Here is a 19,633-nt window from a genome sequence, read left to right on the forward strand (position 1 = left end):
CTAACTATGTTGCTTAAACATTATTGTTTCATATTAATCTGTGTTTTTACTTCAAACCTTGAAAGATGTGATGCCTACCGAGAAGTGATTGATATAGATGGGGAAGAAATGGAATGGGTCAAATTTGGAACAACTGAATATTCGATTATCTACAAAGTTTTAGTGGACAGTGCAGTAGCTTACAAACACTGCACCAACAACAATGCACTACTAATTATGCCAAAGTCTGCTGAAGAAAGAGCATTTATGAAGGAGTTGTATGACAAAAAGAATTTTACAGGTATTTAGTCCAGCTATCATGGCCATGTCGAACATGTGGGTTTTTATCTGTAAGGCCATGTTTATTGTGTCGTATTTATTTGGTTGTAAGTAAAAGTGAAAATCAATTATATATTGTGTCAGTTAAGATCTTTCAAAAGCAAATTTCCTTACTGTTGACATTTTCATACAAATATTATCATGTCATTGAATAATAGATTACACTGGCCAACGATGCATGTTTTATGGTAGAGTTGTGTTATTGATTAAGGATGTTAAATTTTACAAAAAATCAGTTTTTTTTATATTGGTTCCATGTTTTGAGAGGTTTTTAAATCTTATGTTAGAAATTGATCAAATGTTAATTTTTAATGTGTAATGAACCTAAGTACCTGTTTGATGCAATTTTGTTATATTTTGCACCATTATTTTCAACCAATGAACATGTATGAAGATGTCCTCACTGGTACAGTGCACATACAATAAAAATAAAATAACAGCATGTGCATGCCTATAAAACAGAGGTTTTCAAGGTATGGGGCGCGACCCAAACATGGGTCGCACAGGGTCAAAAAATGGATTGAGCTATGGTGTTTCAATTCTGCCCAAACAAACTGTCTTCATTTTTCAAATGGACAATTTTCAATTCCATTGTGACTTCCACTATGAATTATTGCATCGTAAGCATTTTATGTGGCTTCATCTCAGTAACCTGGAGTAGCCTAATGTACCATAAGTGGTTTTCTGAGAGTTTTTGTGGCAGCCAGCTACAGTATAGTCATAGCCAACTACAGAAGCTGCTGTAGAGAATCGCGTTTGTTATCAGTTTTAGATAAGTGGAAGGCAGACAGTGCAACAAGTATAAAAGCAGTCTAGGAATGCAGTTTTTTCTTTTACGTTTACGAACAGAGATAATTCAGTGTACCTGCCGTGACTGCAATATTTTGCAGGATTTTTGATATAATCAAAAAGTAGACTTTCCGCAGCTTTACAAGGAGTGGATGTTAAAAGTATGTTGCTTAAACGACATCTTCACCGCAGTGAACGATCTTAGCACATCAATGCAAGGCAGAAATCAAAATATTATCACTCTCTTTCTGAGAAGCTGTCTGCCTTAAAAGAAAAGCTGCAACTCTGGAAGAAGAAACTGGAACGTGGACAAACAGCAACGTTTCCATCTAAGAACGAGTATCTGGAGAAATGGAATCAATGGATGTCATGAAACCCATCTTATTGGAGCATTTAGAAAACCTTATCACGGAGTTCGATCGCTACATCCCGGATATAAATCTGGCATCTCAAGTGTGGTTCAGATATTAGTTTACGGCAAAGGTTGACGACTTATCAGAGAATATTGCAGGACTACAGGAAGAGTTTATCGAACTGCATTACGATCAGTTTCATAGACAACTTTTTCCACAGCGTCTCTTGGAGAATTCTAGACTTCGTTTAAAAAGGAAAAGCCAATAATTGGTGAAGCAATGACTTATCTGCTCCGGTTTGCGACCACGTATGTGTGCAAGCAAGGATTTGCGGCACTGGCGGTTACTAAAACCAAGGCTCGCAATCGCCTTGATCCTGGTGACAATCTGCGCATTGCGCTCACTAAAATAGAGCTGTGCATTGAAGATAGGTATGAAGAAAAAATTTCAGTTTCATTAATCCCACTAAAATAAATCAAGTTTCATAGTATTGTGAATAACTGGTTGTCTGTGTCTTTTTCTATTTCATGCATGTCAGAAAAAATACATTTTTTGATGTTTGAGGCTTGGGTCGTGGGATGTTCATAAAACTCAGATTTGGGTCGTGCTCAAAAAAGTTTGAGAACCACTGCTATAAAACAATACAACACAACATATTAACGATCTTGCTAAACCAGAAGCCCTGAAATGGGCAAGAGGGGCTAAGAATCTCTGGGTTCCTAACACATAATTACTTTATTCAAGATTCATACAATGTCTATTTCAAAACAAAACATAAAACTAACTTTCACACCAACAACCTGTATTTTTTAATTTATCAGTAGGCTATAAAGAAATATCTTCTATTATATAAAAAAAAATAATTGTCTTGAGATTGTTGAAGGGTTTTGACATTTAACTTTTAATTAATTACATTTTTATATTATTAATTACAAGTGTAACCAATGCAAGGTTAGCTACACAATACACATCACTGAGCCAGGCATAACTCTCTTACAGAAAATAGAAAAAAATATAGGTTTGAAGAAAAACATAACAAGTAAATAAAAACAGCCAGGTTGGGAAGCTTGTATAATTTATTGATAACGCTTTCGTCACTGTAAAGGTGGTTTTCCATTATCTGAGAAAGCACAAGCAAATGAAAGTACAAAAAATAACGTAATTAAGGATTCTAAGTGGATAGGCTGTGATTAGTTGATGATATTTATTGATTTAACCAGCTCAATACGAAATAGAACTTTGTAAATAAACTTTTTCTTTAAGACGTTGAAGTTACCTGAATGGAAATATCAAAAAAGTATAGCCTATTGTAGTGTTTAGCTATATTCAATAACTCAGATACTATAAACTCAAATGGCTGCTGATGGCGACAGCCGTATATATACGCGAACTGTAGGTCACGTGTTCTACGGATGAACACACAGGGAGGTAATACTACATCTCCCCTTCAAGAAACTAAAACGTTTAAAAGAAACGACACCAACGTAGAGAGAGGAAGGGCTACATCTTGTAGTATTAAGTACATCTTGTGGAAAGGGCTACATCTTCGAAAAAAAAAATACAACTCCACATATAGTCATGAAGAGGACTGAGGGAGGAAGGGCTATCTCTCCTCTCGATAGAAAGAAACCTCATAAAAAAACAACAACAACAACACCGAAACAATTACACGATACTATTGCCAATTATCAGTATAACGATCTGGTGGCTTTATAGTACGACCACTGCGGGTTCTCTACAAATCAGAATCGTCTGATCATGGTCAACCTGATTAGTTTCTGACTCTAACCGGGATTTCGGTCTTTTGGTTTGCCGGTCTTGATATTAAACTGTGGCGGTTTCGTCTGATAATGTCACGACGAGTTTCGACCATGTAAGAGCGAGGGGATGGAGCTTGTTCAATTATGTGTTCTTCATCCAAATCTAGCTCGATCCAAACACTTGAGTTTGGAGATAGGGGAGGCAGCACCGTTGCTCTACGGAATGGCCCGTTTCGGTGAGTCCGATCCCTATTCGATGATTTTTTCAATTTTTTTTAAAATTATTGGGTACCGTAGCCTAATTATCATTGCCGTTTTAGGGTTAGAGGTTAGGAACTCACCAAATCAGACTCACCGAATCGGACTCACCGAATAGTAGCAGACCCGTTGCTCTAGGCCACTTTGGATCATATATTTTACGATCAGCGGGAACAATCGATCGCCACTTGCGTCCCATTAATAGTTCACACGGACTGAATCCAGACTGCAGTGGGGTGCTTGCGTAATTAATGAGTGCAAGTTGTGGATCCGTTGATTCGTCGAATAGCGATTTCACTGTTTGAACAGCTCTTTCTGTTTCGTCATTGCTCTTTGGATATTGCGGACTGCTCGTTTTGTGTAAAAACCCATACTCCTCGGAGATTCTGCAAAAGATGTGAGAAGAGTATTGTGGGCTAATATCGCTGACGAGTCCTTTCAAATGTTTGATAACATCAAAGGATGTAGTGGAGTGGTCAAGACACGACACTTCAATAAAACGCGAAAAATAGTCGACCACAATCAAATACTGTTTGTTCTGCCATTGGAACAAATCACAGCCAACTTTCTGCCAAGGATAGTCCGGCAAACTCGAAGGCATGAGAGGTTCTGGGCTGTAAACACGGTGTTGGCTGCAAGCAGAACATTTGGTTACTAAACTGGCAAGGTCATCATTCATGCCAGGCCACCATATACAAGATCTAGCCAGGGATCTGCACTACACTTGACTATTCCTTGATGGCCAGTGTGGATGCGGTGAAGCATATCATTCCGTAGCTTGAATGAGAGGGATTAACAGGCGATTGCGAAAAAGCAATAAGTTTCTTTCAAACGACAGTTTATTTCGGACTTTGAAATACGGCATCAAGTGCAGATCTAGCACGGGTTTGCTCGGCCACTGCGTTTGACAGTAATCAATTAATTTAGCGCATACCGGATCATCTCAAATTTCGGCGCGAATCTGATATAAGCGTTCGGACGAGGCAGGCAGTGAAACAATAACGGCATCCACATGAAGTTCTGCCTCCTCATGCAAATCATCTTTGTTGAATGTTGAGGCAGGGCTTCTGGAAAGCATGTCTGCTGAACAAAGTAATTTTCCTGGAACATATTTAATCTCGTAAGAATATCACATCAATCTCATTCTGAAGCGTTGAATGCGAGGAGGCAACTCGTCAAGACTTTTGTTGCCCAGCAGCGATATTAACGGTTGATGATCAGTGTTTATTTCAAATAAAGTGTCAATTAAAAAGTTTCGGAATTTTTCACATCCCCAAGTTACAGCCAATGCCTCTTTTTCAATCTGGGCATATCGAGTTTCAGCCGGAGTGAGTGATCTTGATGCAAATGAAGCAGGATGCAATTGCCCAGATTGCATTTGCCACAATACAGCCCCTAACCCATAAAAGGACGAGTCTGCCGAAAGAACAGTTTTAGCTTTAGGGTCGTAGTGAGTTAACACAGGTGTGTCTGTTAACGCAGACTTGATATCATTGAAAGATTTTTGTTGGTTGAGGTCCCAAACCCAAGAGGTCTCTTTGCGTAACAACTCTCGTAATGGTTGTGACAATTCTGCTAGGTTAGGCAAAAACTTTGCAAGCTGATTAGCCATGCCAAAAAACCGGCGTACTCCATTTGTGTCTGAGGGAGCTTCCATGTCTTTAACAGGCGATATCTTTTTAGGGTCAGCATGGATACACTTGTTATCAACTATGTGGCCCAGGAATTTTATCGATTGCTTGGAAAATTCACATTTATTGTCATTAAGAGTCACTCCCGCAGCGGATAGCCTAGCCAAAACGTCATTCAGTCTTTTATCATGTTCACTTTTTTTTGCCTCAAATATCAACACGTCATCCATAAGACATAACTCCCAGGTAATCCTTCCAGAATAGACGACATTTCGCGTTGAAAATGTTCTGGGGCTGATGAGATTCCGAATGGTAATCGGTTGAAACAATACCTCTCGGATGGACTGATAAATGTAGTCAGCAATCGTGATTGTTCAGGCAGGGGAATTTGGCAAATTCCTGAATTGGCATCAAGTTTTGAAAAATATTGGGCACTCGAAAGTTCGGCCAGGGTTTCTTTGACGGTGGGGAGCTTGTGACGCTCTCTTTGAACACTTTTATTTAGCTGTGTAAAGTTCCTCCATGCGCTTTAACTCACCCTTCACTTAGTCCTCCAACGGCAATGGAACTCGTCTCGGAGCTGACAGACAGTAAGGTTTCGGCTCAGCTTTTAAGATGATGTTATATTCGCGCCCCAGTTTGCCTAAACCTGTGAATAGGTCTGGATATTGTTCGCTAAAAATTGATTGCTGTGAAACCGAAAGTTCCCTGACATTATTAAAGCAAGCAAAAATACCCAGTTCTTTTATTGCAGGCCAACCTACCAGTAGTTGCGTCAATCCTTTTATGATATAAACGTCCTGTGTGCAGGAAGTGTTCCTTACGCTCAAAGTAGCAGTGAATTTGCCTTGCCATTGCAGTCGTGTGGATTGAGAGCCGACTAAGTCAATATATGACGGGCGTAGCGAAACTTTAAGTTTTTTACTGTCCTCTAGGGACATCGCCATAACGTCAGCTCTTGAATCAATTCGAAACCGCATCATTGCGTCATTCACTTAAATGTTTTCTTCTGGTCTGTCGTACATTGCACTATTGTTCAAATTTCCAAGCATTAGGTCAGATTGTGAGTGGACAACTAGGTGGGACACTTTGTTGCGCTTACTTCTGCACACTTTTTGGAAGTGGCCTAATTTACCACAACTGTGACAGGCAACATTGCGAACAGGGCAAATCGTTTTAGAATGAGCCGCATTTCCACACAATGAACAAGATTGTCGATTAATTTGATTTGGTTTACGTTCAAATCGTTGTTGCACTGCGCTCACTGCTGGCGTGCAATCATCAAAACGTGCGCTGTCCACTTCTAAAACGCTTGTTTGCTGCAAGAGCTTTTGCTGCTTTTTAACCGATTCGGTGGTGCGAACCATCCGGATTGCTTTATCAAGGGTCAATTCCGAATCTAGTTGCAATCTTTCAGACAAGTCTTTGTTTGAAATACCAACTACAATTCTATCGCGGATTAGTTCATCACGCAAATTGCCGTAATTACAGTTTTCCGCCAAAAAGTAAAGCGACGTAATAAATTCATCGGCTGTTTCATGAATTTCTTGTTTTCTGAGGTTAAACTTTGCTCGTTCATATATGACGTTGCGGTGAATGTCAAAATAATTGTTAAACTTTGCGATCACCGTTAGTCTGGGAGCCTACGACAGAAGATTTCACCCCAAAAGGTACAAAAGGTTTGACCCCTTGAAGTTACTGGGGTCAACCATGTCACTCACAAAAAGTATGGAAGATTGACCGCGCCGGGTGGATCTGGTCCCTAGAGCCCCCTAAAAAGCCCAAATAGGGGATTAATTTCACCCCATAAGGTACATGGACCAAACTTGGTGAAAACGAAGTTCTATGTCAGGACATCACAAAAATATCAAATCTAACAATATTTTCGAGTGGAAAGGTGATGTAAGACCCCCCCGAAAGTGACTCCCCGGGGGGTTAATTTCACCCCATAAGGTACATGGACCAAAGTTGGTGAAAACGAAGTCTTATGTCAGGACATCACAAAAATATCAAATCTAACAATATTTTCGGGTGGAAAGGTGATGTAAGATGACTTCAAAGTGACTTCCCTTAATGTGACCCCCTCGGAAGGTGTATTTCACCCCATAAAGTACATGGACCAAACTTGGTCAAAACGAAGTCTTATGTCAGGACATCACAAAAATATCAAATCTAACAATAGTTTTGGGGGGAAAGATGATGTAAGACTCCCCTAAAGTGACCCCCAGGGGATTAATTGCACCCCATAAGGTAGGCTACATGGACTAAAGTAGGTTAAATCGAAGTCTTATTTCACGGCATAACAAAAATATCAAATCTAACAATATTTTCGGGTGGAAAGGTGATGTAAGATGTCATCAAAGTAACCCTAAGAGGGTTTATTTCACCATAGAGTACATGGACCAAACGTGGTCAAAACGAAGTCTTATAGGTCCTAGGACACCACAAAATATCAAATCTAACAATACTCTCAGTTGGGAAGATGATAAAAGACCTACCCAAAAGTGAATCTCCTCCTATAATTTAATTTACTTCATCCCTTACTCGAACCAACCTTGGTGTAACGGAAGTGCTATGCCAGGACAGTACCAATGGATTAAATCTAAAAATATTTTTATTTAGGTTTTGGTGAAATACATTCACAAGCTGTCCCATGATGCATGAAATGGAACTATAGCCTACTTTACAAAAAGTTTTGTATAAATCATATTCAGTCAATCGAAAAAAGGCAACAGGACATGACAATACATGGCTTTGTAACACCAAAAACAGAAAGTAGGCCTACATGAGAAGCATATAGGCTACAGTAGCCAGAAAATTGATCGAAGATCTTGATACGACCACTAAATGTTGAATTAATCGAACAACTGACTATCCAAATCAAAACGTTTCGAAGTGAATCATTTGGAACGTTAATTCAGGCAGTAATGAACATTTTCCAGCTGCTACAATAAATAACCCAATAAACCCAATGTAGTAAATTTTTGTTTAATGCCAATTGCTTCATGTCTCTAATCAGTTATTGTAACTGTTCATTCATAAACAGAGATTGTTTGTGTAAATGTAAACGGTCGTTTCTTTATTCTTCATTGTCACTGCTGTCGCTTTCACTTTCTTCGTCTTATTCTTCGTCTTATTTGGATAGTCAGTTGTTCTATTAAGTCAACATTTAGTGGTCGTATCAAGATCTTGGATCAATTTTCTGGCTACTGTAGCCACGGCTCCGATCCCTATAGGACAGTGGGGACATGTCCCCACCATCTTTTTACATGTCCCCACCATCTTTTTACATGTCCCCATCATCTTTTTACATTATTTTTGTAACGTAAAAGGGAAAATATTACCCGAATGTCACAATTTTACCAGTCAAACGTTTAAAATATATTGAAAGGAGGGGACAACATTTTTGTTTTATGCGAGGAAGCCCCAACCGTAGTAGAAATGTTTTATTAGGCAGAGAAACCCTGGTGTAACTCGCAAATTGTATTTAATTTGGTTACGCCAGGGCCACACAGTGCAGAGTTTTAGAATTACTTTGAAAGAGTCGTACAAGCATGTAGTGTAGTAAGTGTAGCTTGTGTTACTTTTGTATAAGAAAAAAGCTATTTTTTCAGTTATTACATTGAGGTTAAGAGCTGCTGAAATGTCTTAACCGGTTTGGCAAAAAATTGTATAAAGGAAAATCAGCAGTTGGAAGGCTGGCAGGCAGCTTTTTTCAATTGAAAAAACTCTTACCCTACCCAATTTTTAAAAGACTTGTCACGTTCCAAATCGTCTTCAGTATGGACATGGCCATGGTCAACCTCCTAAACTTCAAGATCGATCGGTCAGAGTATTTTGCAGTCATTGACAGCTCGCAGCAAAATCTTACTGACTATTTCAAGTCGACCGATCTTGAGCACTACAAAATTCTACAAGAATCACTGTTTAGTGGAAAGCTACAATCACATTTGGTAGACGATTATCTTCAGTTCTTTGACACAGAGTCCCTTGCACAAGATTTTTGAATGATATTCAAGAAGATACCATCCGCTGTTCGGCAAATGTTTCCGCAAGTGGAACTTTTGCTCATATCACCAGCCCGCTCGTGTTCAGCTGAACGCTCATTTTCAACTTTGCGACGTATCAAAACTTTGTTACGATCTACCATGACACAGAAACGGCCAAATCATGCAATGGTCTGCTATGTGCATAATAAAGTTTTGAATTCGATCAACCTTCGTTACAAGCCAAGGATCAACCAAGGACTTCGTTTTTAATTCGCCGGAGACTCGTTGCCGAGTTGCAGTGTTTGGACTTCTGCTGTCCAATGCTGACACAGACAATTAAAATACATCGCATTAGACTTGTAGCCTATCTACTGTAGGCCTATTTGTTTGTTTGTTGAACAGACCCCAATCTTTCAGCTCGCTTCGCTCGTCTGCCCTTTCTTTCCTAGTAAATGTCCCCACCAATCTTAGAGAGCGATCGGCGCCCATGACTGTAGCCTATATGCTTCTCATGTACTTTGTGTTTTTGGTGTTACAAAGCCATGTATTGTTATGTCCTGTTGCCTTTTTTCGATTGACTGAATATGATTTATACAAAAATTTTTTGTAAAGTAGGCTATAGTTCCATTTCATGCATCATGGGACAGCTTGTGAATGTATTTCACCAAAACCTATATAAAAATATTTTTAGATTTAATCTATTGGTACTGTCCTGGCATAGCACTTCCGTTACACCAAGGTTGGTTCGAGTAAGGAATGAAGTAAATTAAACTATAGGAGGAGATTCACTTTTGGGTAGGTTTTTTATCATCTTCCCAACTGAGAGTATTGTTAGATTTGATATTTTGTGGTGTCCTAGGACCTATAAGACTTCGTTTTGACCATGTTTGGTCCATGTACTCTATGATGAAATAAACCCTCTTAGGGTTACTTTGATGACATCTTACATCACCTTTCCACCCGAAAATATTGTTAGATTTGATATTTTTGTTATGCCGTGAAATAAGACTTCGATTTAACCTACTTTAGTCCATGTAGCCTACCTTATGGTGTGCAATTACCCCCTGGGGGGTCACTTTAGGGGAGTCTTACATCATCTTTCCTCCCAAAACTATTGTTGGATTTGATATTTTTGTGATGTCCTGACATAAGACTTCGTTTTGACCAAGTTTGGTCCATGTACTTTATGGGGTGAAATAAACCTTCCGAGGGGGTCACATTAAGGGAAGTCACTTTGAAGGCATCTTACATCACCTTTCCACCCGAAAATATTGTTAGATTTGATATTTTTGTGATGTCCTGACATAAGACTTCGTTTTCACCAACTTTGGTCCATGTACCTTATGGGGTGAAATTAACCCCCCGGGGGGTCATTTTTGGGGGGGTCTTACATCACCTTTCCACTCGAAAATATTGTTAGATTTGATATTTTTGTGATGTCCTGACATAAAACTTCGTATTCACCAAGTTTGGTCCATGTACCTTATGGGGTGAAATTAACCCCCTTTTTGGGCTTTTTAGGGGGCTCTAGGGACCAGATCCACCCGGCGCGGTCAATCTTCCATACTTTTTGTGAGTGACATGGTTGACCCCAGTAACTTCAAGGGGTCAAACCTTTTGTACCTTATGAGGTGAAATCTTCTGTCGTAGGCTCTCGGTCTACGTGTCATACTTGTTCCTGTCCTTTGCACTTATCCCGAATGTTGCCAAAATATCGTCAGCTTTATCTCCGATCAAATTCATCAGAAAGTTAACTTGTTCTTTCTCAGGCTTGTCACTAAGTGCTATAGCAATTTTGTATCGTTCAAATCTGCGGCTCCAACTTCGCCATTCTTCTGGCTTATCAAAATTAAACTGGTCTGGAGGTCGAAGGTTTCCTGCCATTTTGACACCATCTACTAGTGTTTAGCTCTATTCAATAACTCAGATAGCCTACTAGAAACTCAAATGGCTGCTGATGGCGACAGCCGTATATATTATATGCGAACTGTAGGTCACGTGTTCTACGGATGAATACACAGGGAGGTAATACTGCACCTATCATATAAAACATATCAATAGAAAAAATATCTCAAAAACGTAATGTGATAAGCAAAAATTAATATCTGATTCGTATTCAGCGTCTCCACATTACCCTTAAGCCATTGAAAAACTCCATGCAAGAAAAAATGTGTTGACCAGTGTTAACCGGTCTAGTTAGAACTATGGTTTCAGAAATTTGACCAAATAAGCAAAGAAATGAATTAGTTAAATGTCAATAAATGAATTGTTATATTAAGTCAAGAAAGCAAACCGTAACATATAAGCCAACTATGCAGCATAAAAATTGATAAGTTCAATATTATAGTAAGAACTTGTCTGCTTGGCTATCAGTTTTAACAGTAGATATATTATACAGTAGTGAAAAACTAATCAGTTTTATAAATTGTTTGCTGGAAAATTCGCGTGTTTCCACAACTTTCTCGTGAAGTAACAATGAGGATCTGTTGAAAATGTTGTCTCCGGCTGAAAACGGAGCCACGTTTGGCAATGGTCAAATATCGGAAGTAATTGCTTTATGAAATCGTTTAGCACGTCCTCTGAACAAATTGCGTATTCCTTCACAGACAATCCGTCGTGTTGAATGAGTTTTTGCCTAGATTCCCTTTAGCCTACGTCTCTGGATATTTGTTGTCAAGCGTTTGCTATCTTTGCTACTGTGCATAGTGCATACCAACTTTCATCAGATAAACAAACCTTTCACCCTATCTGTCTAAGAAACTACAGTGTTGCAGATGGATTAGACCTTAAAATAAGGCTAAAATCTTTGCACACAGTGAATAGGCGAACGTCGCTGTGGGCCTTTCGTCAAGAACCAACCATTTGCCAACTAACATTATTTCTTTAGCTGAACAACTAATCACCAAAAAATAAACTTGTTATTATTTAGTGACATGAGCCAGTTTTTTCACCAAATGTATGTTGTGCAAATATTGGTAGGCTACACGACCTTAATTGTTTTGTCGACAATCAGCCCTCGGTGGCCCGCTGACCACATACTTTATGGGCTAACGTCCCGCTAACAAAACAGTTTCGGTGGTTCAACGGCACGATGCTGTGCGGGTGGTAACAAACTGTCCGTTATTGGATACTAGTACAATATCCTCACTCGAATGACCTGCGAAGTTATTTTATATCAAAATTCTTGTCCCATTTGGACTGTTTTTTTTTTGTTTTTTTTTGACGCAATGGGGATTATTTGGAATTTTTTCCGTACCATGTCACAACTTTCAGCTTGTCTTCAACAGACACTTACGTCACCGTTCAAACATGAAGCCATCTCAAAACTTTATCTGTTTTGTTCTTAAACTGTTAACTAAAACAGGCCTGCGCTGTCTTTCTAGATCTCACAGCTGCCTACGACACCGTATGGCATCGCTGCCTTACTTGCAAGCTGCTTCCTGACCGACATATGTTTCATATGATTATGGAACGTGTCAGGAATCGGAGCTTCACCCTCACCACCGGCCACTCACGGCGAAGCAGACTGAGACGTCTAAAAAGGGATCGGTACTGGCTCCACTTCTTTTCAACATCTACACCCACGACCTGCCAACCACAGTCTCCGCAAAATACGCTTATGCGGACAACCTGGCAATTCTCCACTCCGCAAAGTCGTGGAAAAATCTAGAAGACACCTTGAGCCAGGACATGAAAACTCTCTCAGCTTATCTCCAGAAGTGGCGACTGAAACTCAACAAAATCAAAACTGTGGCAGCAGCTTTCCACTTCCACAATCGGGAAGCTGATCGTGAGCTACACGTCCAGAACAACGGAAAATCTCTGTCCTGCCCCAAACCAAGATATTATGGGGTGACACTAGACGGATTGCTCAAATACCGCCACCATTTGGTGTCACTGCTCAAGAAGAGACTTGCGAGAGCTTGCGTGATGCTCTGGGCTACGGCCCTGTGACATACGATAAAGACTGCACAAGAAACTGACATCCCGCGCTGCGCTATTCAAGTGCCTCGCAGGCTCTAGCTGGAGGGCAAGGGCTGACACTTATAGCAGGGTCATTCCATGTCAACTCAACAGGGTGTGCAAGCTCGACCCTCTTAGATTTTCTTGAAATTCACACTTAAGTTTCATATTGATGTATAATGAACACAAAAAAAATTTCAGCTCATTATCTCAAGACGTTTAGAAATTACAGCCCTTCAAAGTCACCAAGGTCCCTCAAAATGCGTTCGCATGTAAATTTTCCTCCATGTTTGGGTCTTCACAAGTTTTCATGTAAAGCATTTACAAATCTGAAATTTGGTATTCTGATTAAGAAGCAGCCCTAGTTTTCATATCTACCATCGAAATTGCTAATTTCAAATTAGTTTTAGATATAGAACCTTTCAAAAATTGAAATTTTTTACATTTGAAAAAATTACATCAATTTTTGATATCCGCTATCTCCCAAACCAATAGTCCCAGAACTACCATTTTGCATATTATTATTCTATACTAGTTGGTAATTAACCCCCATGAGACTTACACTAAAAAAATGTGAAATTATTGAAGTTTGGAGGGTGCAAAGATGAAGCGCGAGCAAAAAAGCGCAAAATGCGCCATCTTGTGGTTAATATTTGACCCTGTGGACAGTCATTCAGGAAGTTGAAACTTTCAGAAAAAAATCTTCTTTGCCTAAGCTATAAACAGTTCAAGTTTCAAATATGTAACCCAACTCCTTCAATAGTAAATGCAGCTGTGAAATCATGAGTTTGACCATCACGTGCAAAAGTCTTGGGGGTGTGAGGTAGTTACAGCTTACTTGGTAAACATGAAAATGTTTTGAATTTTGCTGAGGACACCCTTTTAAATTGTGAAGTTGTCAGAAAAAATAACTCCTTCAAAACATTTTTGAATTTGAAATTGATTTAGGGGTGGCCCTCTCCCCCTGAAGTTCTGCGCCCTCCCCCAAAATACCAAATCTTCATATCTCAAAAACTGCTGGAGCTAGAGATACAGTTTTTGTGTCAAAAGATGCAGAAAACATGATTTCCTATCTGCTTTCTGAACAGTGATTGTGTCTATCTTGAGTAGAAAAGCAGTTATTTCAAAAAAAAATTGTTTTGGGTATTCTAACACAAAACAGCTCTGAACAAGTATTGTGGTCCAAGCTATTCAATAGCTTTCTGAACAGTGATTGTGTCTATCTTGAGTAGAAAAGCAGTTATTTCAAAAAACCTGTTTCGGGTATTCCAGCACAAAGCAGCGCTGAAGAAGTATTTTGGTCCAAGTTATTCAATGCACAAAGTTCATAAACTAACTTGTATAGCTGGTTAGTTTCAAGGTAAAAATGAAACTAAACAAACAAGCAAGCAAACAAAGAAAAAAAAGTCAAATGAATCAGTAATAGGTCACAACTCGCAGCTATAACTAAGTCAAAACAAGAGAGTTGTATTGTTTCATGTTTTTGTGAATCTCTGCTATTTACTGTTGACTTTTTAAGATCATAGCATGCATAACCATCACAACGGGTAGATGGCTTTTCCGTGTTTCAGCATAATTATCTTTAAATGCCTTGCTCAATAGCACATTGAGCTGGTAACAGTAAAATAAAGCAGCACTAACACAACAAAGCAAGTATGGTACTGTAGTTAGCAAAGCACATTCAACAGTATGAGGCAAAGAATATTGCACAGCAAAATAATATAACTCCATAAGTGTACAGGATATATTTGTCACAGGACATCCCCAGCCAGGAATAAAAAAAAACAAATTAACACTGAGATTTGCAAGTCAGAACATCTTACATAAGATTTAAACACTGGAAGTAAAGTAACGGACACAAAAGATTGTGGCAAGTCATTACAATTCATTTGCAGTGTGATGGCAAAATAATCATAATTCGATCATAGTCCATTGTGTTTAATCTGTACTGTCTGCCACCATGCCCTTGCAACTGTAGAGGACTTATTATACACAAAATATCCAGGAATGGAACCCAGTACTCATTCGTGAGTTGTGAGAGCATCTTCTGATGTGATGCTGCTACTACCTATTCCTGATTCATTTGTTTTTTTTTCTTTGTTTGCTTGCTTGTTTGTTTAGTTTCATTTTTACCTTGAAACTAACCAGCTATACAAGTTAGTTTATGAACTTTGTGCATTAAATAACTTGGACCAAAATACTTCTTCAGCGCTGCTTTGTGCTGGAATACCCAAAACAGGCTTTTTGAAATAACTGCTTTTCTACTCAAGATAGACACAATCACTGTTCAGAAAGCAGATAGGAAATCATGTTTTCTGCATCTTTTGACACAAAAACTGTATCTCTAGCTCCAGCAGTTTTTGAGATATGAAGATTTGGTATTTTGGGGGAGGGCGCAGAACTTCAGGGGGAGAGGGCCACCCCTAAATCAATTTCAAATTCAAAAATGTTTTGAAGGAGTTATTTTTTCTGACAACTTCACAATTTAAAAGGGTGTCCTCAGCAAAATTCAAAACATTTTCATGTTTGCCAAGTATGCTGTAACTACCTCACACCCCCAAGACTTTTGCATGTGATGGTCAAACTCATGATTTCACAGCTGCATTTACTATTGAAGGAGTTGGGTTACATATTTGAAACTTGAACTGTTTATAGCTTAGGCAAAGAAGATTTTTTTCTGAAAGTTTCAACTTCCTGAATGACTGTCCACAGGGTCAAATATTAACCACAAGATGGCGCATTTTGCGCTTTTTTGCTCGCGCTTCATCTTTGCACCCTCCAAACTTCAATAATTTCACATTTTTTTAGTGTAAGTCTCATGGGGGTTAATTACCAACTAGTATAGAATAATAATATGCAAAATGGTAGTTTTGGGACTATTGGTTTGGGAGATAGCGGACATCAAAAATTGATGTAATTTTTTCAAATGTAAAAAATTTCAATTTTTGAAAGGTTCTATATCTAAAACTAATTTGAAATTAGCAATTTCGATGGTAGATATGAAAACTAGGGCTGCTTCTTTATCAGAATACCAAATTTCAGATTTGTAAATGCTTTACATGAAAACTTGTGAAGACCCAAACATGGAGGAAAATTTACATGCGAACGCATTTTGAGGGACCTTGGTGACTTTGAAGGGCTGTAATTTCTAAACGTCTTAAGATAATGAGCTGAAATTTTTTTTGTGTTCATTATACATCAATATGAAACTTAAGTGTGAATTTCAAGAAAATCTAAGAGGGTCAAGCTTGCACTTTTCCAAAAACCTGTTGAGTTGACATGGAATGACCCAGCAGCCTTATCCCTTGTTTACTCTTCACCAGAGTACTGTGCACCTGTTTGTTGCCGCAGTGCTCACTGCCATAATATTGACACTGCCATAAACAGCGCCCTGCGCACAGTGACCGGATGCCTGCGCCCCATACCATTGGACAATCTCCACATTCTCACTGGCATCCAACCTGCTGACTGCTGAGTTTCGTCGCGAAGAAGCCACTCTGTCCCTCGGTCGACAGGCGCTGGAGACTAACCACCTTCCCCACCACAATATCTCTGCTCTCCCAAACGAGCACTCTCGTTGACTGAAATCAAGACACCCATTCGTGCCATTCTTTTTGTGCAGCCGCTCAACTTCTGATCAACGAAGCTGATGAATAAGACATCTCTGCGGCTACTTGGGCGGACCATAAATGGAATTCTGAATGGAAGTCAAGTACCACCAGACTTTATTCGTTCATCCCCGACGCCGACACACGCCCCATCGGCTTGACACTACCAAGACAGGCATGGCTGCGCCTCAACAGTCTTCGTACGGGCATCGGGCTTTTTCGCTCAACCATGCACCAATGGTGAATGGCCTCTTCCTGTGAATGAGATGCTGAAGAACAGAGCGCAGACCACATGATCAATGACTTTACCATCCTCAAGCCATCTAATGGAGTGGAAGGTCTGCGTGTCATGGATGATGAAACCAAAGACTGGCTGCTCTCTAGTAGCCTTCCAGTGTAGTCCGGAAACATCGTGAATCTGGGGTGGTGAAAGGACAGGCCCTCGGCCACAGAGGATGACACGACGACGACGTACTAAAACACATAAATCTTTTTTATTTTATTCGTGCAACTATTGTAAAGAAATTTGGACTTCTTGTAAAACAAAACAGCCTACGAATGGCGAATATTCGTGTTTGTACGAACAGCATAATATGTGGCCCTTGATCTCTTATTTATCCCATCTCTAATTAACTATTACAATGTTTGTCTTGACAGTTTCTTCTGTTTGTTTTTTATTTAGAGCCACCATACCATGTTCATATCGGCTTGTACAAAGGTAGCAGCGCACTTCTGGAGTATACTTGGTATGATCGTACCGGCATGGTTAACGGAAAGGACCACTTTGCACCTGATGCAAATCTTGATCCTCCTTCCGGTTCCAGTGTCCCCATTGAAGGGTACGCTGGGCGACGCCTGGTAAAAGAGCCTGAGCTATATTGGCGTTTCAGTGACATAGCTGATATCGAAACTAAGGCACGTACAATATGCCAAAGACCCTTCGGTAAGTTATTTAATAAAAATGTGCGGGTGTGTGTATTGCAAAAATACCGCAAAGCATAACTCTTTTTGTGCAGACGTTTTTATGTAATTCAATCGAGAAAAACTAAGTTCTCCGTAATTTTTTGGGATTGGAAGTAAATATACATTATACAGTAGTTGATGATTGAGGGAATTTTAACTGAAGTAAAGTTAGTAGCATGGAATGTACCGTAAATCTTTATTTTCAATGACCTATCTAACTATATGTTGCCGACTGCCGTTAAGAAGCTTGCTCATAGACATTGGCAAAATATTGCACTTTTACAGACACAGTCACGGTCACAAATAAATGTTAATGCGTGAAGAGTAAATTACATCGTGTTTCAAATCGGTGTTTTACAACTTGTCCCGAATCCATTTTTCATGGCCAGTGAAAGGCCGTCAGAGGTTTTGCAAAAAGTCTTGACTATTAGTATTACATGATAAAACATTGTTATCACAATCAAGCTTTATTGTTCAATAATTTTATCAAAGAAGTCTCTGTTGTTTTTTTTAGTTTGAGTCCCAAAATTGTTTGTAAGCTTTGTCTGATTACACTTCCCAGTGATTCAGAGATCAAGTCGAAAAACACCAAGTCAATGAACTTCAAAGAAAATGAAGGGGTGTACCAGCAAACATCTATAGGATTGGCCCATGATACAAGAGAAGGATTCACAGAGGATGCAAACTGATATGAATGAATCAACAAGTGAATAAAAAAATAACAGTTAACCTCTCAAGTACATGTAGCTCCACACAGAGTGAAATTTTCATGACTTTTGACTCTTTTATTTCTTTAAAAGTAATGTCTAAAAGACATTATTGACCCAAAAAGAATGTCTAAAAAGACATTATTAAAAGTTAACTACGGACAGTGGCTTGTGTTTCGATCTTCCGATCTCTTCAGCGTAGTAAAGTGAAAGTGGAAAGTTGTCTTGAAGTGTTGAGATGATGATTTAAGAGTGATTGTTGTAAGACAATGAGAATGGATTTAACTTTTAATATCGGACTCCAGCGAAACGTAATTTTACAGCCTATTTGAAGGTTAGAAAAAAATCACACATTTAGCAGTTGATTTTTCCCCCATAATAATGTAGGATGTTATGATCAATACACGTGTTTTATAACCAGTTTATTCCCCGGAGTGCATTGGGGACAAATGGGATAGTGGCACCAAAACTAAGTGTGACATGCTGTTTTTCAATATCTGCTAGTCTAGTCATTGAAGATATAACTAGAATCTGGCTCTAACAAGCAATCAGGAAAAGGCGCATGGGATTACAGCAGAACTATCGAATATCCATTGTCACTAAACGAAGACCTCATGACTAAAGTTCGTTTACCACCAGATCGAACTGATCCGAAGGATAAAGAATACACCGCTTTCCGAGCGGGTTCTGGCTTGTATCAATGGCGATGGTTGCCGTTCGGTTTAACCAATGCCGTTCCCGAATTTCAACGCGTTATCGACTGCTTTATCAAAAGCAACAATTTAAACCCTAAAGCGATGTTTTCCTTACCTCGATGACGTCACAATTGCTTGCAAAAACCAAGCTGATCATTATCGGAATTTGGAAGAATTGTTTAAAGCCGCGTCAAAAGTCAACTTAACTATTATGAAGAACAAGACCACTTCCCATCAAACGTTTGTTTATCGGGATATCAAATCGAACATCAGTCAATCAAATCAGATAACCAGTAACCACTTCTCGATTTACCAGTGCCCAAAACACACAAAGAGCTCCAGCGCTTGGTTGGACTATTTGCTTATTATGTACGCTGGATTCCTAACTACTTAGATAGGATACATCCGCTTATCAAAGCTTCATTGCCTCTGCCTGAAATCGCCATTCAAGAGATCAAGTCAGTGCTGGCTACGGCTTTATTAAATCCCATCGACAACTCCCTACCTTTGACCGTGGAAACCGACGCCTCCAATTTCGCTATTGCTGCGACTCTTAATCAAGATGGACGCCCAGTCGCCTTTCACTCGAGAACCTTGTC

At 39.3% G+C, this 19,633-nt stretch overlaps 1 protein-coding gene across 3 annotated transcripts in view; it reads left to right on the forward strand.

Moving 5' to 3' along the window:
- Positions 1-19,633, forward strand: part of LOC145782539 (uncharacterized) — a 32,543-nt gene continuing 12,910 nt past the window's right edge. For all 3 annotated transcript variants that reach the window (XM_082594345.1, XM_082594344.1, XM_082594346.1), the window contains exons 1-2: positions 1-280; positions 17,352-17,612. In XM_082594345.1, coding sequence (XP_082450471.1) covers positions 7-280; positions 17,352-17,612 — 535 coding nt within the window. In that variant the 5' untranslated portion in view covers positions 1-6. The remainder of the gene's footprint in view (positions 281-17,351; positions 17,613-19,633) is intronic.

The sequence above is a fragment of the Aplidium turbinatum genome, chromosome 13, assembly GCF_918807975.1.
Source record: "Aplidium turbinatum chromosome 13, kaAplTurb1.1, whole genome shotgun sequence".
NCBI classification, from domain to species: Eukaryota; Metazoa; Chordata; class Ascidiacea; order Aplousobranchia; family Polyclinidae; genus Aplidium; species Aplidium turbinatum.